Source organism: Leuciscus leuciscus (genome assembly GCF_965113295.1).
Source record: "Leuciscus leuciscus genome assembly, chromosome: 17".
NCBI lineage: Eukaryota > Metazoa > Chordata > Actinopteri > Cypriniformes > Leuciscidae > Leuciscus > Leuciscus leuciscus.
In genome coordinates this window covers 17,800,691-17,828,360 of record NC_138741.1, presented here as the reverse complement: position 1 = coordinate 17,828,360, position 27,670 = coordinate 17,800,691, and the positions used below count along the sequence as shown (strand labels likewise).

Below are 27,670 nucleotides of genomic sequence, written 5' to 3'. Positions count from 1 at the left end.
AGGGCGAAGCAGAGGAGGTCGTTCAAGAGTGCGGGCAGGGTCCGAGGAAGTAGTTTTTGCCTTGTTTGCCTTCGCTGACTGCATATGCAGGTGCTTTGAGCTGAATATTTCCGGGAACGGTGACATGTGATGAGTGCACGCAGGGCAGCGCGCGCAGTGGGGCTCGGGGCGGGCACGAGACATGAAGGCATCTGATTGGTTCTTTACATTCGCACCGAATGGCAGTGATTGGTCAGAGTTTTTACTGTCCTGCAGCTGCTACAGAGGTCTGATTTTTTTCATTCCTTTTTCTAAACACATAATGTATTGACTACTATCAGGATGGAAGGACCATTTCACCCAGTATAAAAAAAAGTGTTTCTGAACAGGATCACCTACCCTACCTTTAAATATGTTGCTTGGAAAAGTATGCTTGTTCAATTTTTCTTAAAAAAAAAAAAACAACTAAATAAATAAATATTACTTGGCTAGATATTTTCTATCTATTAAAATTACTTTGTTACATTTTAAGTGTGGCTTAAGTTTCCAAACCATTTCTGGCTTATGCTCAAATTTCTCTCCATCCTTAGTGCGTGTGCTACATGACACTTTGCCAGTGTGTCAGTTGCAATGCGCATGCGCGTAGGAGGCCATGTTGTTGTAGTTCGGTGGGACTGGACCGTCATATTCCTCCGTTACTGTATGTCTCTGCAATCATCACCCCCCTCCCGTTTTTGACACCGGGAACACGTAAATAAACCGGAGGGCGCAAACGGTGACTTGCACAATGAATTTAAGCTTGGATCTGTCGCGCAGAAACCCACAGGAAGACTTTGAGCTGATCCAGAGGATCGGGAGCGGAACCTATGGAGATGTGTACAAGGTAGAGATCAACTGGGTATCAGATTTTAGAAAGCTACGTTACCGACCTAGACTGCATTTTTGGGCATCATAAACGCTTTTCAAACGGTCAGAATGCCCCTATATGGTGCCCAAAAATACTGTCTATGTAGGAAGCTCACTAGGGATTAAGGCGAAGCCACTTAACTGACCAATGTAACCAGTGAATGCGGGAGACAACAGATGTGTGTTTATGCTGGACCACAGTGTATCTGTGTTTTGTAGGAATTTTGCGTCTCGGATATGGTGTAAAATCCTGAAAGGCTCTAGAGATCTTTGTTTCCATAATGCACAGGGCCTAGCAGGTCTATTTGACCAGCGAGAGCCAAAGCAGGGCTGTCAAACTCAAAGTCCTGCATCTCTTTATGTGATATATCTGTGTGACATAAACAAAGGCAAGAATAGCCCAATATGCTGCAGAGAGACTGTGCAGTGGCAGATGGTCACTACTAAGGGGTGTTGCAAGGTGTTGGATCTAAGGGGAAAGGCAAGTGCAATCTTGTTCTTAAGAAACACTAAATGTGCCTGACTTCCTTCGGTGACAGGAAGTGGCTGAACTTTAAACTGCAAGTGTGTGAGTGTGTTTGCCCACAACTATGTCCATCCTGTTTGTTCGTAATTGTTCCCTCTTCCTGGGTTTTTATAGTGTGTTTGGGTTAGAGTGTGTGTTGGGTGTATGCCATTTAATCACACACGTTCACTCAATCAGATCCTTGTAGGTGGAGAGATGTAGGACCAGAATAAACAAAACCACAAAGCAAAATAAAAATAGAGAGAAGACTATATGAGAATTTCACAAATTCATCTGGTTGATTATTGCAATGTAATTTAATTGGATTGTTTACGTAGCCTATGTTCCTTCTGCTTAGATTAATCAATTATCTTATTTTAATAAAAAGTAGAAACAGCCCTGAGCTTATTTATTACAGGACAGTGAAATGCCTCACTGCGATCGTAGAGGCCCCGTGTGAGTGTGTGCGCATGTGAAAGTTATTTGATGTTATCCTTGTCCTACTTATTACGGCCATCACAGCACTGTGAACATCGATACACACATTTCAGCGGCCTCTGTTCCATATTACTTGGAATGCTGAATGCAATTCCATGTAAAACTAAGATAAAATGTTGGAAAATCTCTCTTTCTCTTTGTGTCTCTGATGACATCATCCTCACTTCTGTTTGGCAGACAGATGTCTCTCAGTTCAGTTTTATAGATGAGGCCTTTGTGAGTGTGTTTGTGCGTTAACTTGTGAGAGAACATGCAAAATACTGTGTGTTTTCTAGAAAATCCTGAAAAATATTCCTGAACTGATATATATATATATACAAGCTAGTGTTCAAATGTTTGGGGTCAGTAAGATTTTTTTTTCTGATGCTCACCAAACATGCATTTATTTAATAAAAAATTTGTTAAACTGTAAAATTAAATGTTAAATAATATTCCAAATTTCTATTTTAATTTATTAAAAATTAATTTATTCCTGTTATGGTAAAGCTGAATTTTTTTAGCATCATTACTCCAGTATTCAATGTCACATGGTCCATTTAAGAAACATTTAATATGGTTACACTTTATTTTGAATGGTCCCCTTTAGACATTCTGTTGCCTATAAGTAACGTTGCACCTTCATGTCAACTAACTCTCATTAGAGTAGCAGTTCTTTGTTTACAAGTCTACTTCAGCCTTCTCATTGGATAGTAGAATAGAATTTCTGCTCTCAAATAATTAATATAATGTTTAAAAATAAACATGTATAATAATTCATTTTAACAATCTCATTTGTTGTCATTAAATAGTTTTTTTTTATATCGGCCACTGGCAACCTTGCTCTCAGCATTAGCTACTAATTAAAATACTTTCTCCAATGCCAGCTTAATGTTCATGGAGAACGATATGTATTCCATTTAAGGGTTAACTTCATTTTTCCAAAAAATCCAAACAACTTCGCTTTAATGTTGCTTTTTGTTTTTGCAAATTGTTTTGTTCAACAATTGGGACTGTTTGTATGTCCAACAATAGGGCAGATGGGAGGAATGTTTCGGAAACTTGTTTAATGCCACTAATGGTGCAGAAATTGCAAACTTCTCCTTTTATTATTGGAGCAGATTGATCTTTAAATGTGGGTCTGATCCATACAACATGTCTAATAATTATATCTAATGCATATAATAATGAGTAGAGCAATTGGGATCAGTGAGTTAGCATTTGGCATTAGCACTTGTGCTATTGTACACCTGTTGGGCTTATGGAATCACAGCTCTAATGCTCTTCTTTTCCAGGCTCGTAATGTCAGCACTGGAGAACTGGCTGCTATCAAAGTCATCAAACTAGAACCAGGTGAGCCAGCGCTGCTGCACACACAGTGCTGTTTAACCACCGGTACTTAGTGCCCTATCACTATCCATCTATACTTGAATAGTTAAATATTACAAGTATGGTGTGTTCGTGCATTGTAATGGTGTGAATGTGCATGCATTGTAAATAGAGGCAGTGTGATCACTCACTTTTTAGCACAGAATTCAGTTTTCCATTCCCTTCTGTTTTCATCAGTTTCAGTTTCCAACATGGAACTGTTTTCATATTTTAGTCTGTTTGCAACATTGCTTCAACTTGCTTTTTTACTGAATTATTTTGTGAATTGATTTGCAGGAGAGGACTTTGACGTGGTGCAGCAGGAGATCATAATGATGAAAGATTGTAAACACTCAAACATCGTTGCATATTTTGGCAGTTACCTCAGGTACATGTACACACATGCAATCAAACGCCCTTATGTTTTAATCATTGTATAATGTAATACAGGGGCAGACTGGTTGTTCATTAAATGTCAGCAGTTTTTTGTTTTTTGTGCAATTAACTGTTTTACTAGCATTACACGACCGTTTAAAAGTTTGGAGTCAGTGTGATTTGTTTTTTTTGTTTTCTGATTTATTTTTTTATACTTTTATTCAGCAAGGACACATTAATTTGATAAAAAATTTGAGTAAAGACATTTCTAATGTTACAAAAGATTTAAATTTCAAAGAATCCTAAAACCTGTTTCTTGGGCAGCAAGTCAGCATATAAGGATCATGTGACACTGAAGACTGATGCTGAAAATTCAGCTTTGCCATCACAGGAATAAATTACATTTTAAAATGTATTAAAATAAAAAACAGTTATTTAAAGTTGTGAAAACATTTCACAATATTACTGTTTTTACTGTATTTTTGATCAAATAAATTCAGCCTTGATGAGCGTAAGAGACTTCTTTCAAAAACATAAAAAAATCGTACAGAGCCCAAACCTTTGAACGGTAGTGTATATTCTGTTTCTCTCTTTTTATTAATTGTTGATATTTTTCCCTACCTGTTGAAGTACACGTCACAACCCAACATGCACCTCTTTTAAGCTGTTGAGGTCAGAAATGGTCTGACAAGGCTTGATAATTGATGTCTTAATATCCCTTTTTCAGGAGAGATAAATTATGGATCAGCATGGAATACTGTGGTGGGGGCTCTCTCCAGGATATATACCATGGTAACTATTGTTACCGATTCCAAAATGGGAAATTTTAATGCATTTATCATGTTGAGCTATTCTCTCATATAGATGTATATCTGTATCTTCAGTTACCGGGCCGTTGTCAGAATCCCAGATTGCGTATGTATGTCGGGAGACCCTGCAGGTATATACACACATTTACTGATGCGTAAAAGTTATTATGTGTGACCATTTTGAATGATTAATGTGGGTTTCTGTGTTCATGTCAGGGTGTTTACTATCTCCATAACAAAGGCAAGATCCACAGAGATATAAAGGTACAAACTGGACTTTCAAATATAATTAAATCTCACAGTGTTGACATAATTTTCACTCATGTCCCACTCGACTGATGTTATCATGCAAAAATAACTGAGATAAATAGTGTTTTTTGGGGGGAAATGCTATTCTTGACAATATTTTTATAGTGAATATTCAGTTATGCTCTAAAATATTTCATTGGCCAGTAGTTGCGTTTGTGTAGAGTAAAACTTGAGTGAATTTAGATGGTTTTGTTCGATGAATTGGTGGAACTGGTTCACAAATTGGTCTAAATGATTCATTAATGAATTAGTCTGAATCAAATGAATCTTTCAAAATCGCTCACTGTGTCTCTACTCTTGTTTTGTAGGGCGCAAATATTCTGTTGACGGACAATGGCTACGTTAAGCTAGGTAATAAAAAGCACTTTATATGAATGACTTGGCGGTTTTTCATTTAAAACAGAACCACTGAATTCCTCTCTCACACTTCCGTTTGTCTCTCTCCAGCTGATTTTGGAGTTTCGGCTCAGATATCAGCCACTTTAGCAAAAAGAAAGTCCTTCATCGGAACTCCATATTGGTATGTCAGTCTTCTTTTGTCTCTTATGTGTTAGGATTTTTTTAATAGATTGATTCTAGTCAGCACTGTAGTCACATGTATATAATTTCTTTCTTTATGTGTCTTACTCTGCAGGATGGCACCTGAGGTGGCCGCAGTCGAGAGGAAAGGGGGCTACAATCAGCTGTGTGATATTTGGGCCGTGGGTATCACAGCTATTGAGCTGGCAGAGTTGGAGCCGCCAATGTTCGACTTGCACCCCATGAGGTATGTGTCCAGTTTCCTCCATCATGAGCAGTCCATTGCTGCACAATGGATGTCCGATTCTGCTAAATGAATTGCATCGTTTCATAGTTAATATATATTACACAGGTCACCCGTAGTATGATGACACTCTAGTGTTCTCCCTCTTTTCCACGTTTGTCTTACTTTGGTCCTCTCTGTTGCGTTTCCCCTTTAGAGCACTCTTCCTAATGACCAAGAGCAGTTTCCAACCACCTAAGCTGAAAGACAAAGTAAAGTGGTAAGTATTTCTAAATGATTCATAAGTACAGTTCAAAATCGAATGAGAAAAACAAAATACACTACCGTTAAAAAGTGTGGAGTTGGTAAAAAAATTTTTTACGTTTAATTTTTTTTTTTTTATGTAAGTCTGTCACCAAGGCTTAAAAAACAATAATATTGTGAAATATACATTTTTAATGTTAATATATTTTAAAATGTGATTTATTACTGTGATGGCAAAACTGAATTTTTAGTGTCCTTCAGAAATCTTTCTGATATGCTGATTTGATGCTCTTGGCCCAGTTGTTCAAAAGTAATCTGATCGGATTTTGGCAATCGGATTGGATCAAACCTTGAAAATGTTGTTTTTTTTCAAAAGAAAAAAAAAACGATTCTGAAATCAGATTAGATCACAAAATCCAATCTTGGTTTTGATCTGGATCAAATCATCAGTTTGTATTCCAAACTTTTTAGTAAGATTGGGATACCTTTGAAACCTTTAAAAAAAAAAATTGGATTATACTGATCCCAGCAGAAGGGTGGATTTTAAATTAGTTTAACTGTTAAAGTAATAAATTACAAGTAGTCTTTCGGTAGCCTACAGTAAAGTAAAAAAGAGAATTTGGCACCATAAAATAATCCCCAAACAGTTGTAAATAAAAAAATTATAATAAAAAGTTGTGTTTTTTTTAATCACTGTTTGTAATCTACATTGGCACAATCATAAGAGATGAACCTGTCAAAAAATGTTTGCGAGTGAACACATTTTCTAGTGTGAATGCTACGCAAACTTTTCTGAGAGAAAGCAAAAGCATTGAAATATTTTTTTTCCATCACCATGGAAGCAATAGTAAGAGTTAATCCAATAGAAGAGCAATAGTAATCCAGATTTGGTAATCTGAAAAAGTGTGTATCTGGATCAGGGTGATTCAGTCCAATTTTGCTTTGATAAACAAAGTAAGCACAACAATAAGATGGGTTACCTGATCCTGGATAACAAAACATAGGATTTCCAAATTCAGATCATTCTGATCCAGAATAAACTTTTTGAACAACTGGGCCCAGGAAACTTTTTATTATCAAAGTTTGCTGCTTAATGTTTTTGTGAAAACCGCTGCTTTTAAAAAGCAGAAAACCGCTGAAAAAACTGCTTTTAAACCCTGCTTATTTCAATTCTACACTTGTTACTGTAACGGCAAACTTAGATTTATTCAAATGTTAATTACGTTTTTGAATTTTTTCATTCTCATCTGGTTTGTTTTGGTTCATGAAGGACAAATAATTTCCATCACTTTGTGAAAATGGCTTTGACCAAAAATCCCAAGAAGAGACCAACGGCTGACAAACTACTGCAGGTAAGATCTGCCCTTCCTTCAGATAACATATATGATTGGCTCCATTGATCCACCATTGTTCAATAATGTTTCATTGCATCACTTCTGTTTTTGCAGCACCCGTTTGTTACCCAGCCGCTTAGCCGGACTCTTGCCATTGAGCTACTGGACAAAGCCAACAACCCTGACCACAGTACACACAGTGATGCAGAAGAGGATGACATTGACCCAGAGGTAATTCCATATATCTGACTCTTTCTTTACATTTTAACCATTGGGAAACCATGTCAGGGCTTTAAACTGAAGCACTGATTTCTAATTGGTTGTTTCTTTAGATGTAGATCCTAAGTGAGGGCAGTCAGTTGGCTCTGCCAGCTGCCAGGTACAAGTGTGTCAGGTTACCCATGCTGCAGTGTGCATATGCGATTGTGTGTGTATATGAACGCATGTGAGTTTATTGGTTTTAACACGTAACTGCAGTGGCTTGCGGTGTTGCCTTGAGGAAAGATTAGGGTCTTATAACAGATATTCAGAAAAGGTGGGTATATAACTAAGGCTTTTTAGCTTTCAAGTTTGAAAACTTAACTTGTGGTCCCCTTGTTTGCAGTCTCCCGTGTCTGTACCACATCGAATCCGCTCAACTAGCAGGAGCTCACGAGACGGAAAGACTCTGTCTGAGATTAACTGTAAGTCATGTGTCAAGCAGCCCTTGACTCACTGAACCGAAATAAACACAAGAATTCTCAGAATACTTATAAGCACAAAAAGAAATCTGAAGTCTATGTGTGGCCCTCTTCTAGTTGATAAGGTGAAGTTCGATCCACCTCTGAGGAAGGAGACCGAACCGCATCATGAGATGGTTTGTGACACTCTGCCATGGATTTATTGTTGTTTAGTCTGTTTGTTTGAATTATTCGTCTGACTGTCTTTTTGATTCATGTAGGATCTACCGTTAGAGCCCCAAAGCATTCTGGGAAATAACAAGTGAGTGTGTTTTATTCTTTATTTGCGAGTCTATTTAAAAAATGAATGAATAACTAGTCGACCTCACTGATCAACTAGTCGGTTGATAGATTAAAATAACAAGAACTGAAATTGTCTAAAACTATTCTACCTGAATAATCAACTTGGTTGTTGGTTACTAGTTGATTATGCAACCATTGTGACCAATCCCTAGTTTAGAATAACAAAATTGTAAATAAATGGTAACAGTTTGCAGTAAGGTTTAATTTGTTAACATTAGTTAATGTATTAACTAACATGAACTAACCATGAGCAATACATTTGTTACTGTATTTTTTTATCTTTGTTAACATTAGTTAATAAAAATACAACTGTTCATTGTTTGTTCATGTTACTTACCAGCACATTAACTAATTTTAACAAATACAACTTTTGATTTTAATAATGTATTAGTAAATGTTTATTATTATTATTACTTCAAGTTAACTAATTTAGTTAACTAATAAATTAATTCTTTAAAAAACAAAGGAACGTCTAAATCTAGCCGGGCTCAATAATCGGTTGTTGGTCAACTAGTCATCCATCATGACTCGTCTCTAGTTTAATTTAAAGCAACAAAGCTAAAAATATATAAAGAAATAAGAGAAAGTCTACAAGCTGTCACCACACTAATCAACTAGTTTTGTTGTTGGATGACTAGTTGACTAGTCGCGTGTCAATTTGGTGTTGCAACACATCTCTAGTTTACTAATATGTCTGTGCATGTGTGTGTGTGTGTATATATATATATATATATATATATATATATATATATATCAGTGTATATATATAAAACAAGTTCTCTCTTTTATTCATTGTTTTTCAGGAGTCTATTAAAATCTGTTGCTGAGGAGCTCAATCAAAGGTACTCCCACTGTCACTTTTGATTGGTCAGCCTACCTGCTTTGCAAACTAATCACCTCTGCAGTCTCATCTCGGCTTGGCACTGAGAAGCTCTTACTGCTGAGTGTGTGTGTGTGTGTGTGTTCTCTGCATTCTTCTCTGGCTGCTTTACCTTCTTAGCCTCACCCTCTTCATCTCTCTCAGGGGTCATGTGACACATTTAGAGGATGAGGAGGAGGATGAAGGTGATGATTTGCAGTAAGTGAGAGGAAGATGTAATGTTATCAAAAACACCTGTGATCATCCGTGACTTCCTGTCTGTTAGTGTCAACTGGATGTGTGATTGAAGGATGTGCTCGGTTTGTTTTGTAGTGTGTCTGGTTTTAAGTTGCTTGCTGGTGCTCAGATGCATGATCCATGTGAAAATATGCATTTGTGTTTGTAAGTTAATTTAAAGTATGAGAGTTTATGGTAAGCCAAGACACTTCAGTATGCATTTTGCTTTATTAGATGCTTGGACATACAGTACCAGTCAAAAGTTTGGAAACGTTACTATTTTTAATGTTTTTGAAAGAAGTCTCTTATGCTCATCAAGCCTGCAGTTAAAAAAACAAAAAAAAACTAATATTATGAAATATTATTACAATTTAAAATAATGGTTCTCTTTTTTAATATACTTTAAAATGTCATTTATTTTTGTGTTGCAAAGCTGAATTTTCATCAGCAAGTACTCCAGTCTTTGGTGTCTTATGATCCTTCAGAAATCATTCTAATATGCTGATTTATGATCAATGTTGGAAACAGTTGTGCTGCTTAATATTTTTTTTATAACCTGAGATACTTTTTTCAGGATTATTTGATGAATAAAAAGTTAAAAAAAGAACTGTATTTATTTAGAATAGAAATCTTTTGTAACAATATACACTACCGTTCAAAAGTTTGGGAACAAAAACTTTTTTTTTTTAAGAAATTAGTACTTTAATTCAACAAGGATGCGTTAAATTGATAAAAGGTGATGGTAACGATTTATATTGTTAGAAATGTTTTTATTTTGAATAAATGCTGTTTTAATGAATAAATGCTGTTAACGTTTTACTCATCAATGAATCCTGAAAAAAGTATTCCAAAAAAATATATTAAACAGCACAACAGTTTCCATCATTGATAATAACTGAGTATCAAATCATCATATTAGAATGATTTCTGAAGGATCATAAGACACCAAAGACTGGAGTACTTGCTGATGAAAATTCAGCTTTGCATCACAAAAATAAATTAAATTTTAAAATATATTAAAAAAGAGAACCATTATTTTAAATTGTAATAATATTTCATAATATTACTGGTTTTTTTTGTTGTTGTTTTTTTTAACTGCAGGCTTGATGAGCATAAGAGACTTCTTTCAAAAACATTAAAAATAGTAATGTTTCCAAACTTTTGACTGGTACTGTATATTAACATCACCAAAATTGACAATTCTTTTTTTCTTTTTTGGGGGGGAATATTGCAATTTATCCATGCACATCATTCTTTTTTTTAGTCATGTGCATTCATAATCATTAATCAAAAACATGAACTTGCCCTCCCCTGGCAACAAAAACAACAACAATCCAATCAATTCCCGATGGACAAAATCAAGTCATGCCATTTTTGGCTATTTGTTAAGCTGTTTAACTCTGATATACATCACAATAGGGGAGATGATCACAATTTCTGTTTTATACCAACTTTAATACAATTGCATATGTTATTACTTTTCTACACTATAAGACTTTAAAAAAAAATTCTGCCAGATGACAAAATGGGCAAAAAAAAATCCTAAGATTTACTTTGAAGGAGGAACCCGAGTATTATAAAGATTTAGGACTGGGCTTTATCGACTCGGGTCAGTAAACAACCTCCTATCAATCACATAGGAACACCCTGGCAACCACCAGAACACCCTAGCATTGTGGCAATGAGTTTTGCAGGGACAAGCACCACTCACATTTTCTACTCACAAAATCTATTTATAAAAATCTACTATACTGAATTATTTGTGTATGTTGTGTGTTGATTCTGATTTGTGTTTCAGTCATGAAATTTGATCAGACATTTGTTTTGGTTTGTTTAATAAGTTGGCGATGAGCGCAAGACATACAGAAACACTTTTGTTTTCCATCAGTTTGAAGGATTGAAAGAGTAAACTCTAAGAAGTTCAAAATATTCTGCTCTGGATTAGGTAGATTAGACTTGAGCATATTTAGCACTATGTTTGTGTGTCTTGTGTCCACATGACCATTTCTTGCTTGCCGGTTATAATTCTTTACTGTTTTTGATGTTGTATATGGTCTCTTTCTTCATCTGATTGTTTCCCTGTATGCGTTTCCACTGTCCAAAGAAACTGTGCCATTGGTCCTTGCGTCCTTCTTTTATGTTACCGTATCTTGTTTAGCAGTATGACTATAAATCATTACAATATGTTCTTGTGTGTCTGTGCCTACAGCTGTAACTCCACTTCAACCATGAGACCGAAAGTACCACCTCCTCTACCACCCAAGGTAAAAGATACACATACGCTTCTCTATCCCACAGACTTTTGACAGAATGTGTAACTCACACTGTTTCTCTTTATCACTTCTTAGCCGAAGCTTCTGTCTCCCGCACAGAACAGTACCGTCTCAGAGGACAATACCGGAGAAGGGACCATTAAACGTTGTCCAGCTTCTGGGAGCTCCACCCCTCCTGTTCGGCCTGCTTCCTATGTGCCCCCCAGACCGCCACCTCCTCGCCTGCCCCCACACAGGCGTAGTAGTCTAGGTAACAAACCATCTGAGCACGCTCAGACAGAGCCAGCAGGGGATGATGGGATTTATAGGTTCTGGGAATGGCTTCATGCTGAACAACAGGAAGAACAAAGTAAGCTAAGCACGCGCCCACTTGAGCGTGCCCTCTTGTGATTGGTAGACAGCCTTGCCAGTCTTCCTGTTCCTTGTATCATTTTGGCTTTAGTTCAGTCCCACAACATAGATAGCTGTAGCTTTACCGTAGTTTAGTTGAGAGCTACTTAATGTGACCTAGTAGTTAGAAGGTGTTGTTTTACAACTCATTAACAGTTAATTTAACGGATAATGCAAATAAGGTAACAAACATGCCCATGCTGAATCAGCTCTGTAAAATGCAGAAAGTGTGTTAAATCGAGCTTCTGGATAAATGCCCAGTTATGATTCTCTTCTCCATTATTTGATCATTTGATGAATTACCACTGCATTAATAAAAAATGTACACAAATTCTTTTTTTTTACCACTTGCTTTCTGCAGGCAGTGACAGTGCAACCAAAAAATAGGGGTGCCTCTGTAATGAGCCTAATTTACATAGGTGTGTCTTTGTTCCTTGAATGTGATTTCAGCTTTCAAAGGACAGATGATACAACGTGAGTGTTTATGTGCAGGTAATGGAGTTTCTGTTCAGGAGAATGGAGAGAAAGAAAAACTGGCCTCCCTTCCCTCATCTAGTCTAAAGGTGCGATTAATCTCCTTATGGTTATATTGAAACGTTTATGTTTTTTGATATATACAATTTTCCTTTTTTTATTTGATTACTTTCTTAATTCTAATTTGGTTCAAAAGCATAACAGAAATTCATCAAAATGGTTCAAATGCCAAGTAAGGGAAATATCTTTGCCTCTTTCATTGTGTTATTGTTATAATTAGGGTTGTTCTAAACCCCGAACTTAATTTATGAAACTGCAATGTCTGTGCTACGGACAGGAGGAGATAGATGTGGTATATTTTGTCAGAGTGTGTGGAATTTACAGTTATTGCCTTGTAATTATGATTCCCTGATTAAACAAGGGAAGAAATTGTTTAATAAAACATATTCTGCTCTTGTAAACTGTGATAGCATCTTACAGACTTTATCTCTTTCTCTTTTTGTAGCTACCGTTTAGTAATGGCCTCCCACCAACCCCTCAAGTACATGTGAGTCATTCATCTTTCACTCATTTTCTTGCTATATCTCTTTCATACACACAAATATTGAAAGACATTGAAGGTATCGACACACCTGGATTAACAGAAATGTAATAGCAACTACAGTACATTTGAACCATTCCAACTCAGCCCTGCTGCCATGATGTTGATCTTTCTTTCTGCTCTGCAGATGGGAGCTTGTTTCTCTAAAGTGTTTAATGGCTGTCCCCTGAAGATTCACTGTGCCTGTTCATGGATAAACCCAAACACCAGGGGTGAGAAACAGCACATGCAGAGCTCAGGCATTCTCAAATCAAATGCTTCTTACATCATTATCATAATTATGGGTTTTGTCAGTTTTATGAGATTTTCTTGTGACTCATTTTCAGACCAGTATCTGATTTTTGGTGCTGAGGAAGGAATTTATACCCTCAATCTGAATGAAATTCATGAGAGCTCCATGGAACAGGTCAGGAATAACTTAGATGGCTATACAGCTAAAAATGTTTTTGCATTTTGAATATATATATATATATATATATATATATATATATACACACGCATAATGAACCTGGCATAATGGTTTGGCTCATGATCCAAATGAGCCAAAACATTATGACCATGGGCATGAAGTTTTGGCTCATCAGTGTAATATATATATATAAAAAATAAAATATGTGTGTGTGTGTGTATAGTAATATACATTGATTAATAATATACAAATATATAATCAATATTTATGTATTTACTCTAAAAAGTGATGAGAGTTTATTTAATCAGGAGGAACCGACATTGAATTTTGATAATAATGTATTAAATGGGATTAATTATTTATTTTTTATTTTTGTTTTATTACATGCAGCTGGTTCCACGGAGGTGTACATGGGTATATGTAATGAACAACTGGCTGCTTTCTATATCAGGTGAGATAAAACCAATAAGGAAAAGATTTGCATGCTGTTGGAGGATATTTTAATGTTTTAGCTTTACCATAATGTAATTCTATGCTCATATGTGTGTGCGTTCCACAGGTAAAGCATCGCAGCTGTACTCTTACAACCTGGCGGGGCTCTTTGAGCAAGCTCGACAGATGCAGAAGTTACCCGTTGCCATACCAACGCATAAACTCCCTGACAAAATAATCCCACGGTATGATTCAGACTAATCCATTTCAAATCTTTTTTTGTGTGTGTGTAGGAATTTTTTCTGATAAACTCATAATTTCATTTAAATATTTGTTAAATGCACATCCTATGAAATCTCGTCATTTTGCATTTTAGTACTGTCATGGTAATGCCTTTCTTTCAGAAAGTTTACCGTGTCCAATAAAATCCCAGATACAAGGGGTTGCCAGAAATGCTGTGTAGGTCAGTATAGATGCATTATTATGTTTTGTGCTGAAATGCCCACCAAATTATATGATCAGAACACTGCACATTTTTAGGATTTGCACATAAATAGTAAATATTCTTTGCACAGATACAGTCAACATGCTTCTGTATGTGTATCTATAGTGCGAAACCCATACACGGGTCATAAGTACTTATGTGGAGCTTTCCAGTCCAGTGTAATGCTGTTGGAATGGGTGGAAGCCATGCAGCGCTTCATGCTCATAAAGGTAAGTGAAATATTGAGAAACACAATGTTAATCTATCTATAAATCTATTTAGTATAATCCTGTGTATTTGTGTCTGTCCAGAGCATAGACCTCACCCTGCCGTGTCCATTAGAAGTCTTTGAGATGTTGGTGGTTCCTGAGCAGCATTATCCACTGGTTTGTGTGGCAGTCAGTAAAGGAAGCCACCCTGATCAGGTGGTCACATTTGGCACTGTTGATCCCAATGCTGCCACCCCCGCGTTCACAGAGCCCGGTCAGTTTTACAGAGTCTCGCTGTGTTCAAAACAGGATTGGATTGCTTAAAACATGTTTGGAGCTTTTAGAGTGTTGCTCTTGGGTCTTGTATGAACCCTTGTTGTGTTTTGTGTTTCCAGAAACGCCTCAGACATGTGTCATCCATGTGACTCAGCTGGAGAGAGACACTGTCCTTGTGTGTTTAGATCGTAAGTAAATAAAATATATGCTTGTATTATAATAAATAATATAATAATATTTATGAAATATGTTTTCTATTTCTTCTAAAATAATATTCAATTTAAATATAATAGGAATCATATTTTTTTGTTCACAATTAAAGGGCTAATTTTAGGCACAGTGTGATAAAACCACATGTACATTAGCCTGATGTTACTTTCTGAGTTCACACAGGATTTTTTCTCGCGATATTTGTCAGCACTTGTAGCACAGATTCATGTTCAAACAAGAATTTCCACAAGCTCAGTTCCATCTCTGGGAAGTCATTACTACATTATAATTAGTTTCTACTGTATATTTTGCAGGGTGTATAAAGTTGGTGAATTTACAGGGCAGGTTAAAATCCAACAGGAAGTTGTCAACTGAACTTACCTTTAACTTCCAGATTGAGGCAATAGGTAAGAACTCAATCAAGTTTTAAATTATGTTACATTGAATCAAGACGGATGGGAGAATTCATTGTATGCTTTGATTAATAATAATTTATTTGTCTTTTTTCAAGTGTGTCTGCAGGACAGTGTTTTGGCGTTCTGGAAGCATGGAATGCAGGGGCGAAGCTTTAAAAACAGTGAGGTGTGTTATGCCTGTGAACTTTTTACTCTGTGGTTCTCAACTAGTTTTGCTTCAGGACCCAGATTTACAGCTGACATCAAGTGGCACCCAAAACATACAACAGTGATTTTGATGGTTTCATGCGCATAGCATTTGACACACCAGTTGAGAACCACTGAACTAGATTATACATTCATTGCTGGTAACCAGTGCTCTTAGCTTTAAGGTGCGGTCACATCAGCTAAATTTTGTGGGCAAAAAAAAAAAGTCTATTGTCCATCGTCAACAGTGGAGCAATTCATGAAGTCACTACCAAACCAAACAGCTTTCTGTTGGTCAATGCGGCAAATTCACGTAACCAACTTGAACATGAGCAAAATCTGTGCGGAGAACATTTCACCCGCATGCAAAACAATGACAGGATTTTGGCCACAATTTTTCGCAGACCAACGATAAAATGTGACCGAACCTTTGGACAAAATGTGTGTAGTTGGTAACTGATGTTCTCTGCTTTAGATTACTCAGGAGATCGCTGATAACTCACGAACCTACAGGCTGCTGGGTGCAGACAGGTGAGAGCTCACCAACACTTACACTATACCGCAGCAGAGCCACAATCAGCACGGTTCTCACAAACATTTCTGTCTTTCTCAGAGTGGTGGTGTTGGAAAGCAAACCGACGGAAGACCCCACGGCTCAAAGTAATCTGTACATCCTCGCAGGCCACGAGAACAGCTTCTGAAAACACACTGCCTTAACACACACTACGTAATGCACGCAACAAAAGTCATATTCCTGAGACTTATACACCTCATTTTCATTTTTAAACTACGGAACACAACACTACTGAAAAACTTACACAAAGATAGCTGAAATAACACACTACATATTTTTGGTTCAGTGTGATACCAGCCCCTGGAACCTCGTATTGATACAAAATCGATACTTAGTACAAAGGTGCGTTCACACCATGTCGTAATTACTGTAATTACGTACTCGTAGAACTTGTAATTAGTCAATGGTGTTGCCATAGAAACGCATAATTCCCAGTCTGAGGATGTGAACAGCTTTGATTTGAAATTACGGTAAAAGGCTTATGTCGAATGTTATGTCGCATGAACAAACAGGAAAACAGGTCTCATCGCATCCGCTTGTCGAAGAAAGTGAACTGACAGCGATATCAATGGACTTTCAGCTAAGTAATCAGCTAAACTAGCTAGTTATTTTTAATGTTGACGGTTAATTCAATTTTAATGTCCGAATAAATAAATAAACTTTTTGATATCAATTTGCAAATGCGATGGACATTAGTTATACTCATCTTTGCTCGCTCCTTTGAAGGCATCTTCAGTAAAAACAGCTCTATATTTTTGGAAGCACATACAAAAGAGCTGAACCGGAAGTGATGCGACCTGTTTTACAGAATATGGAAGTTTGTTACGCATAACCCCAATAGAGTGGTGCAGGTATGACGTCACTTTGTAGGCCAACCGGCCGTTAGCATCACGCTTGCTCCCTCGACAGAAATCCAGCAGGGTTTTTCCATAGGCTTTTGGATTATCGCAAAAAAACAAGTTCTGTGATCAACAAAAGTTTATGATACTTACACATGAACACAAACAGATGAACAGAACTTTTATGAATTTTGAAGCCTAAATGCAGTCACCAGGAGTAAAAAACTAAATGTAGGCTATAAACGAACTACACCACGGTCCCACGACTTCAGCGTCACCATCACTAAGCTTCCGACAACACTTTCGGTTTTTATCTAAAAACATTTTCCCAGAACGTTAGAATAGTTTGGAAGAGCACAATTATAACCATAACGATGCTGTAAAAGCGGATTGAGTTTACCTTTTCGGTGTGATGACGTTTAATCTCCTCGACAGCCTCTGTATTCTTTCCATACTCAACCGTTTTTATCCAAGACACGTTACAGCTTCAAATAATCACGAGTGGGGTATTACTGATGTATTTTATGTCGCAGAATTAAAACCTTATTTCAGCCATTTAAAGGTGCAGTGTGTAATTTTTAGCGCCATCTAGTGGTGAGGTTTGCGAATTGCAAACAGCTAGTCACTCACGGCCTATCCCTCCGTTTGCAAACTCTAAGGAGAAGCTGTCTGAGTCAGCAGAGAGTAGCAAGTCAAGCAATGAGGTTTCTTTATACTATATTTTATATTAAATTATATTTACTTAATTGTTCAGTAAAACCACATGTTATTGCGATTGTTATTTTTACTTGTTCATCATTGTGTTAGTCTTTTATTCGCTGACTTTACCATAGCATGTTTCCATGCTAGTTAGTATAAGATAAGAGCTATGGATAAGAGCATCAAAGCAGCTAGGTAAGGGGAAATAGCTAACGTTACGATGTCCGAGGCGTCGTTCAGACAGCATGTTTTTCTCCACGTTTGCAGAGTCAGGGACAACCTGAGTATTCTGCTGCGTCTTTTTCTGCGGCTTCTCATTCAAGTTAGTGACGAAACGCGCTCTGTAGCGCTGTTTGTTCGCTGCCGGCTACGGTAGAAACATGACGTCACAATATGTCGACCTTCATAGAAGGGGGGTGCCCGCGGTTATGTAGATATAAATGACTCATTCTAAGGTAATAAAAACATAACGGTTCATTAAGTAAGGTCTTTATACACCACTGAAAACATAGTAATGGATCTTATATTGCATTTCTGTCAATAGATCCTCCGAAATATTACACATTGCACCTTTAACCAAAACCCCATTCAAAAAACGCTGAATGCAAAAAATTCAAATGCTGACAGTGCTAAAATACAAACTCGTTTCCGTGTTTTGGCCTACAAAGTGATGTCATACATACCTGCACCACTCTATTACGACATGGTGTGAATGCAGCACAAGGAGACGTAGGTAGACCGTTTAAAATGCGTTATAGATACGCATAGCATGTAACGGTAACATTAACAAATCTAATAATGGTCAACTCAAAAAAATGTGGTACTGGCAAACTCCATAACCTTACTATAGATGCATTTCAATACACAGAAACAGTGCAAACTAAACTCGACTGACACACCTTGTTACACAACCATCAGATCTGTATGACTTAAATAACTAATGTAAAAACACAGAAGTCTAGTACAACAGTTGTCTAAAAGAGGAAACAAATTACCTGGCTTTTATATCTGGCATGATTTGCAGGTGTCGTACCATCTAGTTGGCTTCGTAGCTTTCAGTACTGCCGTGACGCAGCCCTGTAAACAGCTCCTCTCTGTGTCCTAATACATTTCACAATTGTTTACATTGAAAAACTATTTAAAAGCAGCCCAGTGGAACGCCAAAATGCGCTCTGTGTGAACCCGTGTAATTCCGAATTCTGTGACCCACCTAATTATGTGACAGTACACATAATGTAGTGATGTTAAGGTTAGGATTAGCTCAATACAGCAGCTACTACGGTCACAGAATTCAGTGAGTCACAGAATTCGGCACAGCACCTGTAAATCGAACCAACTCACTGTTTTTTCCTCCTCCTTCACCTCTTTCTCTTCATTCAAATTTATGGTGACACTTTTTTTTTTTATCTCAAAAGTGCAGTAATATTAGCTAAATTTTGTGAGCAAAAAGATCCATTGTCAAATGTGGGGATCCATGAAGCACAGCTCACACAGAAGTCACTTTGAAACCAAACAGCCTTCTGCTGGTCGATGTGGGGAATTTATGTGACCAACTTGAACCCGATGCAAAATCTGCGTCTGGAAATATTTTGGCTTATGAGAATTTGGCGATCACAATTCCTATTTAAATGACTGGATTTTGCACACAATATATAGCTCCATATTTCATTATTATCAGCACAGGAACAGAAAGTGGAACATTAGAGTAGTTGTTTCTATTGTTTTATAAATTATGAACCATTTTTTTTAGCACAGCCTCGGTGGATTAAGCATTGAATAATTAAATTATATATATTTGCTGCCCTATACTGTAACAGCATCATGTTTAGTATCATCATGAGCCACTTAATGAGAATAGAGTGATTTTAGAGATTTTATATTTCATTATTTATGCAGAAAAACCAAGTGTCATATTTTCATTACCAAGCACTGTTATTGAAGGTTTGCACAATACGTTTTCTCACGTGTGCTTTTCTCAGCGTGCCGTGTGTGTTAATGAGTGACTGCGCACTTACAGGCTGTGATGTCAATAGTAGAGTATAACAGACAAAGAAAACCTATTTATCAGGCTCACTGAAAACCGATTAGAGATAACAATGTCTTATGAATGCAGTATGTGTAAATATGAAAGGGGAAGTCAGAAAAAGAGCTCTTTCTAGAATGTAGCTGTCTGTGAAGCTTTTTAGCATCAGTTTGTATGGTGTCATATCTGAATACTATTTGTTCCATTTTTGTTCCAAAATAACAAAATCATGTTTTGTTTAGTTGAATGTGCAAATTTAGCATGTCGGCTCTACCTCTAACATGCATTTAAAACCATTATAAAGAAGAAAACACTACTTCAAATAGAGTATCTCCCTAACAGCAGTTTTAAACCCTGGTCTTGTCACATGGTCCATGATCCTGATTTTGATCCTGATCTTGAATGAAACCGTGTCTGAGCCTAATCTCTAGTAACCTTTACTCTGTATGTTTGAAAGAGTCACAAATGTGATATTGGATGCTTTGAGTACAGAGCGTGTGTCAAACTACTCCATGTCCACTACAGCATCATTCTCTTATGTAATGTGATGCACATGTCTTGTATATAGTGTAAAATAATTTGAGTTTTACAGACTGTATAAAGCCAATATTTTGTTTCAAATGTGAAACTCTTTTATGAGATTTAACACATTAAACCAAGGTGGAAAAAAGATCAAATGCAACTGAATGGTGTTATTTTTGTCAAATATAGAGTCATGGGCTGAATTATTGGCACCCTTATATGAACAAAGATGGCTATGAAAATAAATCTGTATTGTTTATCCTTTTGATCTTTCATTCAAAAATCTAAGATATAGATAAGTAACACAATTGAAAGTGGGGGGGAAATCACATTATGAAATAAATGTTTTTCTCCAAAACTCATTGGCCACAATTATTGGCACACATAGAATTTCCTATGAGTGAAATATCTCTGATGTATATTCCCATTCATATTTATATTTTTTAGCACACCAGGATGACTAGGAACATGAAATTGTCCAGCCATGACTTCTTGTTTCACAGGAGTATAAATATGCCAAATTCCCTTAATCATCCATCAATATGAGTAAAACCAGAGAATATAGTTCTGATGTGCAGCGAAAGATTGTTGAGCTTCACAAAATAGAAAGTGGCTCTAAGAGCTAATAGCTAAAGATTTGAAATTTTGCAACCTTCAGGGCAATAATTAAGAAGTTCCAATCAAATTAAGATGTTAAGAATTTGCCTGGAAGAGGACGCATGTCTACGTTGTCTTAATGTGGGGCAAGGAGGAGAGTTTGAGCCAAAGACTCTCCAAGAATCAAAGATGGAGAATTGCAGAGATTAGTTCAGTCTTGGGTTCAGAAAGCCTAAAAAGTTTTCAAAAAGCCCCTACATCACCACATGTTGTTTGGGACAGTTTTAAAAAAAAAAATCCTCCGCTCTCATCCTAAAACAAACTCCAGCATATTCAGTTGTCAGACACTACTGGAACTTCAAACAGGAACGGGTTCTGTGGTCAGTTGAAACAAAAAAAAAGCTTTTTGCCAGAAAACACACCAGATGGGTTTGGTGCACACAGGAATAAAAAGTACCCAATGCCCAAAGTTAAGGGATAGTTCACTTAAAAATGAAAATGGTCATTTACTCACCCTCATATTGTTCCAAACCTGTATGAGTTTCTTTCTTCTGCTGAACACAAAATAAGATATTTTGAAGAATGTTCGTAACCAGACAGTTGACGATAGCCATTGATTTCCATAGTATTTTTATTCCTTCAATGGAAGTCAATGTCACCCTCAACTGTCATTCTTCTAAATATCTTCTTTTGTGTTCAGCAGAACAAAGAAACTCTTACAGGTTTTGAACAACTTGAGGATGAGGCCATGTCCTAAATAGCACCCTAAACACTTGCTATCTTCTTCTGAGTCTGCACTTTTGTGACTGCTTTGACTGTCAAGTGCAGCAGATTAATGTCATATTTCAAGAAAATCGTTCAAATTGGTATAAAAGCATGAAATTTGGCACAGATACTCTCTAAGGGTCACTTTTTGGGAAAAAGGCGTTGGCCACCGAAAAATTCAACATGGTGGCCATTTTTTCAAGATGGCCGCTATTTCTGTAAAATGCTCATTATGTCAATTGTTCAAACAGTGATGTAGGCATAACATTTTGTGAAAATACTCTCTTCAGAATGTTTTTTTGGAAACCGGTGCTTGTCCCTCAAAAATTCAAGATGGCTACCAGTTTTCAAGATGGCCGCCATTTCTCTTGAATCCTTACATCTTTTTTTCAAATGGTGCTGCTATCATGAAATTTGGTACAAATATTCTTCAAGGAACATTATCATGGAAAAAGGTGTGTGCCGCTCAAATTCAAGATGGTGACCATTTTCAAGATGGCCACCATTTCTGTCAGAGCTCAATTTAATGTGTTAAGGAAGGTTTTTTTTAATAGAGTGAACGTCATTACACAACCAGGAAACACTGGTGACTTCACTGCTGTGGAACTCAGCATGGGGTTCAGTGTCAGCTGATCTAGTTTTACTTACACTGTAGTTCTTGACTAGTAGTAATAGTATAGCTAAGTTTAGTGTCCCAAATGCTGTCTACCAGCCCCTCATCAATTAGCTAGTAATAGATGTAGTTAGATAGCCGCACCTGAATTGACAGGTTGTGCCAGCGCGGGAGAGCCGAGCCAAGGGTAAGCGGGGCAATACATGACTTGTTCATGTATGCTTACCTGGAAGGTGTACAGATCACACGGGACTTAAATGGCACTGGATGAATGATCGGGCTAGGTGTAGGTGACCCGTACCTAGTTGTATCCCATACCTGAATGTGTACTTGGTCTATGATTGAGGTGGTAAAAGGATAACCCCTCGGCCTTAATCAGACAACAAACCCCCAAAATGGCAAATGAAAATCCCATGTCAGCCAAGAGGCCAACTGATTGGAAGAAATGTTGTCTTTGTCAGACAGACACAAAGGAACCCCTCCAATCACCACCTACCCATCATGTTTCTCAACATGATGGCTATAAAATGATTGCCACCAACATTCCACTCTTACACAAGATGAACAAAATGCCAATGACCCTGGACCTGGAACGACTGGATGAAGGTGGTGGTATAGAAGCTTTGAGAAGGAACCAAGCGAAGTATCACTACAATTGTCGACTTCGGTTCAACAACACAAAGTTACTTCGTGCCCAGAAGCAACAATCCGATGCTCATTGTAGTGAGATAGATGAAGGCCAAACAAAGCATTGCAGAACAGTGATGCGCGGGTCAATGTATAAACAACCCGCACCCGACGGACGTTTTCAACTAACCCGCCCGCAACTCGGACCGCAAAAAAAAAAAGAAGAAAATATTGTACCCGACCCGCTTCCTGACCCGCATTTTTTAAAAGTAGTAAATGCATAGCAAGAAGTACACATGACAAAGCCAGCACTTTGGTCATCATCTTTCATTATTTCGGCAAATGTCTCCCACATTTTGCTCTTTCTGTTTTTTGTATTTGTGGAGCTTCCACTCCCCAGTCTTCACCTTTTCTCTTGCCGCCTCCATCTCTACCTGCAGACTGAGCTCGTGCCTTCGCGCCAGTTATTCAGCCAATAAAGTGTAGCAGGCCTATGTATTTCATAGAAAATTGCATGTGAGCGGAGTGGAGCGGGAGGATCTTGGACAGAGCGCAGAGCGGCATTTTTAAAAGGATGGAGCGTCGCCCTATTTCCCGCTCCAATTTCGCTCCGCGCACACCACGATTCTGAAGCATGCTCAGCCTGACTCAGTTGATGACTGCAAGATGGATTCTATTTTCAGTCAAAACTCGGCTCAATAATGGAGTTCAAAAAGTAGGCTACTTCAAAAAGGAAAATAAGAAGTCATACAGGTAGGCTACACTATAATATAAAACTAACTATAATGTGGTAGAAGAAAACGAATGTGGAGACATCGTTTCAGTCAGTAAAGATTCATTTTGGAATCTAAAAAGACACATCTCTCGAAAACATGCAGTGTGCTATCTGAACACGCTGGGAAGAAAGCAAAAGGTTAGCAAATTGAATGGCCTACGGTAACTTGTAACAAAGTGTAAATTAAATATAGCGTAATATTCAAACAATTGATACAAGCCCATTTCAATTTTAATCCTGCGCGCTGCGCAAAAGTTCAGTTATAAGAATGTTGGCCTAATAGTTAATTTAGCCAACTTTTAAAACGTTTATGTATATTTTTTTATATTTTTGTTTATATACATTTTATTTATATTATTAGGCCCATTTATTCGTTTTATTTTACAGCAGTTTATGTGTACAATGGATATAAGCCCATTTAAATTTTAATCGTGCGCGTTGCGCAAAAGTTAACTTATCAAAATTCTGGCCTAATAGTAAATTTATTTAAAAGAAATGTATGTAGGCTATATTTTTGTTTATATAATTGTTATTTATATTATTAGGCCCATTTATTCGTTAAATTTTACAGGACTTTGTGTAGGCTATATTCCTTATAGCCTAGGCCTAATTTGAAATAAAACATTTCTATTTGAAAAATGTTGTTGTTGCTCATTAGTTCTTTAGGAGGTAAGGCTGTGGTCTAAGCTAACAGTGATATACATGTAGATTTTTTTTCCTTTTTTGGAGCGAGCGGGGGGGCGATTTTGGTGGAGCGCGGAGCAAACTGCGTTGAGCGCTGAGCGATAATGAGCGGAGCGGCCTGATGTTTGAGCGGGGGAGCGGAGGGGTGGACAGTTCCGTGAGCGATGAGCGGAGATTCTCACCGCTCCACTCCGCTCATATGCTCTCTACACTCTAAAAACTCCTGGGTCAAAAATAACCCATAATGGGTTATTTTTGACCCAACTCCTGGGTTAAAAAGGGACCAACTAATTTATGGGTTATTTCAACTCAGAAAATTGGGTTATGCTTTTTGACCCACATTATGGGTTAAATACCTGACCCAAATGTTGGGTTTAAAAAACCCAACATCTGGGTAGAAATAACCCCAAAATTAGTTGGTCCCTTTTTAACCCAGGAGTTGGGTCAAAAATAACCTAACATGGGTCACTGTCCCAGTATGCCTTATTTCAGAAAATAAAACTTTGTTTTACATTATATTACACACTTCAAGCACTTTTACATTTTTATTGCATTAAATAAAAATCTATAAGAAAAAACACACACTTGGACATGTTTATTTTCATATTTATTTTAGGTCACACTGTAATAACAATATTAGAAATAAAAAATAGAAAAATAAACAACAATTCTCAGAAGAGCCTCAGGAATTTAAGCCAGGGGCCAACTTTGGGGACAAGATTTTTGATGGTGTCCTCATCAAAGAGAAGAAATGCCTCCTCATCTATCTGAAAGACAGAAAACAAGACAATATGAGTATTGTTAATAAGACGAGACAATTGTGAACCACTCACCAGACACTCTTTCATTATCAAGCTAACAAATAATCACTTTTAAGGTAATGCAGTGGCTTTTTTATTTAATTTTTTTTACGTGGCCCAAATTGCTAGTTAACTAATGTGGTTATTTTGCAGCATTAACATTACCCATTTTGTGTGAATGACATATTTTCTTTCATTAAAAAGTGTAATGACAGCCCATTCTTATGCATAACAGCTTGAAGACAAGGCACAGTAATCTTTTAGGGTTGTACATACCCCACTGTCGAAGAAGTTGTGACTTTCACAAAATCTTGCACTGACACATTTAAGTCTTATAAAAAAAAAAAGTAGGTATAGAGAGATGATATAAGGGCAATAAGAGTAAAATGCTCACCTCTAAAATTCTCTGTCAGCTCAGACAGCTGCCACTCAGTTAGCTTATCAGCGACAAAACTGTGGAGAAAACATAGCAATATAGAGGTTAGCAACAATTTGAAGACTTGACCCGCTTCTTTAACTCTACCTAACGTTACTTCAGCCAGTAGAGCACTGTATAATATGATAAGCACGGCACAGCTGGTAAACATAACTCAACTATTGTGTTGCCTCGTCGCTCTGTAGCCGCAGCTATGGGTCTCGCACACCGACGAGAAGCGCCGCGTCGCGTCTAGGACAACTCGAGGTATCGCTCACCGGACGTGCACTCTCTCAAGGGGCTCGCGAAGCGCAGCGCCGCGTCTTTAAAATTCGAACACATTATTCTCTATGAGTGTAACGGACGGACACACACACACACACACACACACACACACACCGGCGGTCTGTCCGCGGCACCCAGCAACGGCTCAGGACCGTGTTCAAAATCGCGTCCGCTTGTGCGATAACGTTACCTCGAGTTGTCCTAGACCTAGATGTTGTCGTGATAGCCGCGGCTACATGCCAACCCCATAATTACCACGGCTAACGCTAGTCTCAACGTAGCAACGTATTTATTTATTTTTTTTAGCAAATGGTGCTAAACTAGCAACAGGGACATGGACACAGAAAAGTTAACATTACATCAACACTGAAAATACTCTCTTACCTTGAATATAGATGAAGTTGCACCGATGAAGCACAGGCCAAAACGGATCGAGCGCGAAGCGACGGTTATTTCAAACGACTGTTGTGAGAAAATTCCAGAACAACTGCGAGAGAGAGAGAGAGAGAGAGAAAGCCAACCCTATAACCCAGAACATGGGTTACTCTTTGAAAAATAACCCAGAAACCCAAACAACCCATGAATTGGGTCAACATATTAGCCCTATAACCCAGAAAATGGTTACTCTCTGAAAAAATAACCCATAATTTTAACCCAACACAAATAACCCAGAAAATGGGTTGAAGAAATAACCCAGGAGTTTTTAGAGTGTAGTACTATATAAATTACAAAGGTTTAATTGGCATCTTTATTTCAAACGACCCGACCGACCGCGACCCGAATATCATTAAAAATATTTTTGGATGACTCGTAACCGCGGGTGACCGCAGGCACCCGCTCATTTCGGATCAACCCGCGCATCACTGTTGCAGAACCATGATGCAGAAAAGTCTAGATGATCAGGTTTGCTTTCTTTGTGATAACATATCTCCTGAATCTGACCTACGTCAGGTAATGACACTGCAACTGAATGACAGACTACATGAATGTGCACAAACACTGAATGATGCTAAATTATTGTCTCAACTAAGTGGTGCTGATGCCATTGCACAGGAGCTGAAATACCATCATTTGCGTCTCATTCATCTTTACAACAGAGAGAAACCTCAGAAGGCTTGAGAAAGAGTCACAGAGTGAAACGATTCAACCAGCCATCTTTCCTATGGCTCTTTCTGAACTGGTCACCTATATTGTTGAAACCAGTCTCAATTCCGCCTTCCGTCTCGCAGATACAGTGGGGAGAACAAGTATTTGATACACTGCTGATTTTGCAGGTTTTCCCACTTACAAAGCATGTAGAAGTCTGTAATTTTTATCATATGTACTCTTCAACTGTGTGACGGAATCTAACACAAAAATCCAGAAAATCACATTGTATGATTTTTAAGTAATTAATTTGCATTTTATTGCAAGACATAAGTATTTGATACATCAGAAAAGCAGAACTTAATATTTGGTACAGAAACCTTTGTTTGCAATTACAGAGATCATTCGTTTCCTGTAGTTCTTGACCAGGTTTGCACACGCTGCAGCAGGGATTTTGGCACACTCCTCCATACAGACCTTCTCCAGATCCTTCAGGTTTCGGGGCTGTCGCTGGGCAATACAGACTTTCAGCTCCCTCCAAAGATTTTTTATTGGGTTCAGGTCTGGAGACTGGCTAGGCCACTCCAGGACCTTGAGATGCTTCTTACAGAGGCACTCCTTAGTTGCCCTGGCTGTGTGTTTCAGGTCGTTGTCATGCTGGAAGACCCAGCCACGACCCATCTTCAATGCTCTTACTGAGGGAAGGAGGTTGTTGGCCAAGATCTCGCGATACATGGCCCCATCCATCCTCCCCTCAATACGGTGCAGTCGTCCTGTCCCCTTTGCAGAAAAGCATCCCCAAAGAATGATGTTTCCACCTCGA

General features: G+C 37.7%; 1 protein-coding gene and 1 long non-coding RNA gene across 4 annotated transcripts; one reads left to right on the top strand and one right to left on the bottom strand.

Annotated features, from left to right (window-relative positions):
* The first annotated feature begins 614 nt into the window (after positions 1 to 614).
* Positions 615 to 20,355, top strand: map4k3b (mitogen-activated protein kinase kinase kinase kinase 3b). 3 transcript variants are annotated; one of them, XR_014199058.1, is made up of 33 exons: positions 615 to 862; positions 3,160 to 3,217; positions 3,530 to 3,620; positions 4,335 to 4,399; positions 4,492 to 4,547; positions 4,633 to 4,680; positions 5,034 to 5,076; positions 5,173 to 5,245; positions 5,360 to 5,491; positions 5,685 to 5,747; positions 7,002 to 7,083; positions 7,180 to 7,296; positions 7,670 to 7,748; positions 7,863 to 7,921; positions 8,006 to 8,046; positions 8,891 to 8,929; positions 11,393 to 11,447; positions 11,532 to 11,805; positions 12,339 to 12,409; positions 12,826 to 12,867; positions 13,049 to 13,133; positions 13,248 to 13,327; positions 13,721 to 13,781; positions 13,890 to 14,007; positions 14,167 to 14,225; positions 14,373 to 14,476; positions 14,558 to 14,729; positions 14,851 to 14,919; positions 15,256 to 15,348; positions 15,453 to 15,523; positions 16,019 to 16,074; positions 16,157 to 17,889; positions 17,929 to 20,355. XR_014199058.1 is itself a non-coding variant. In XM_082142220.1 (32 exons), the coding sequence occupies exons 1-32, from the start codon at positions 767 to 769 to the stop codon at positions 16,242 to 16,244; spliced, it is 2,541 nt and encodes an 846-aa protein (XP_081998346.1). In that variant the 5' UTR covers positions 615 to 766; the 3' UTR covers positions 16,245 to 20,355. The 3 variants fall into 3 exon arrangements, 2 of the variants coding, with proteins under 2 accessions (XP_081998346.1, XP_081998345.1); XM_082142220.1 differs by having other exon boundaries at positions 11,532 to 11,706; positions 16,157 to 20,355; XM_082142219.1 differs by having other exon boundaries at positions 16,157 to 20,355.
* A 4,377-nt stretch (positions 20,356 to 24,732) lies between these two features.
* On the bottom strand, positions 24,733 to 26,476 carry LOC309478879. Its single transcript, XR_014199121.1, has 3 exons — positions 26,146 to 26,476; positions 25,456 to 25,514; positions 24,733 to 25,028 (listed from the first exon to the last, which is right to left on the bottom strand). It is a non-coding gene; the product is annotated as an uncharacterized lncRNA (long non-coding RNA).
* Positions 26,477 to 27,670: the final 1,194 nt, after the last annotated feature.

Coding starts and splice junctions, on each gene's coding strand:
- map4k3b (XM_082142219.1), top strand. CDS start 767: ATGAATTTAAGCTTGGATCTGTCGCGCAGAAACCCACAGGAAGACTTT. Junction 3,218..3,529: donor AGTCATCAAACTAGAACCAG/GTGAGCCAGCGC, acceptor ATTGATTTGCAG/GAGAGGACTTTGACGTGGTG. Junction 8,047..8,890: donor AGCATTCTGGGAAATAACAA/GTGAGTGTGTTT, acceptor ATTGTTTTTCAG/GAGTCTATTAAAATCTGTTG.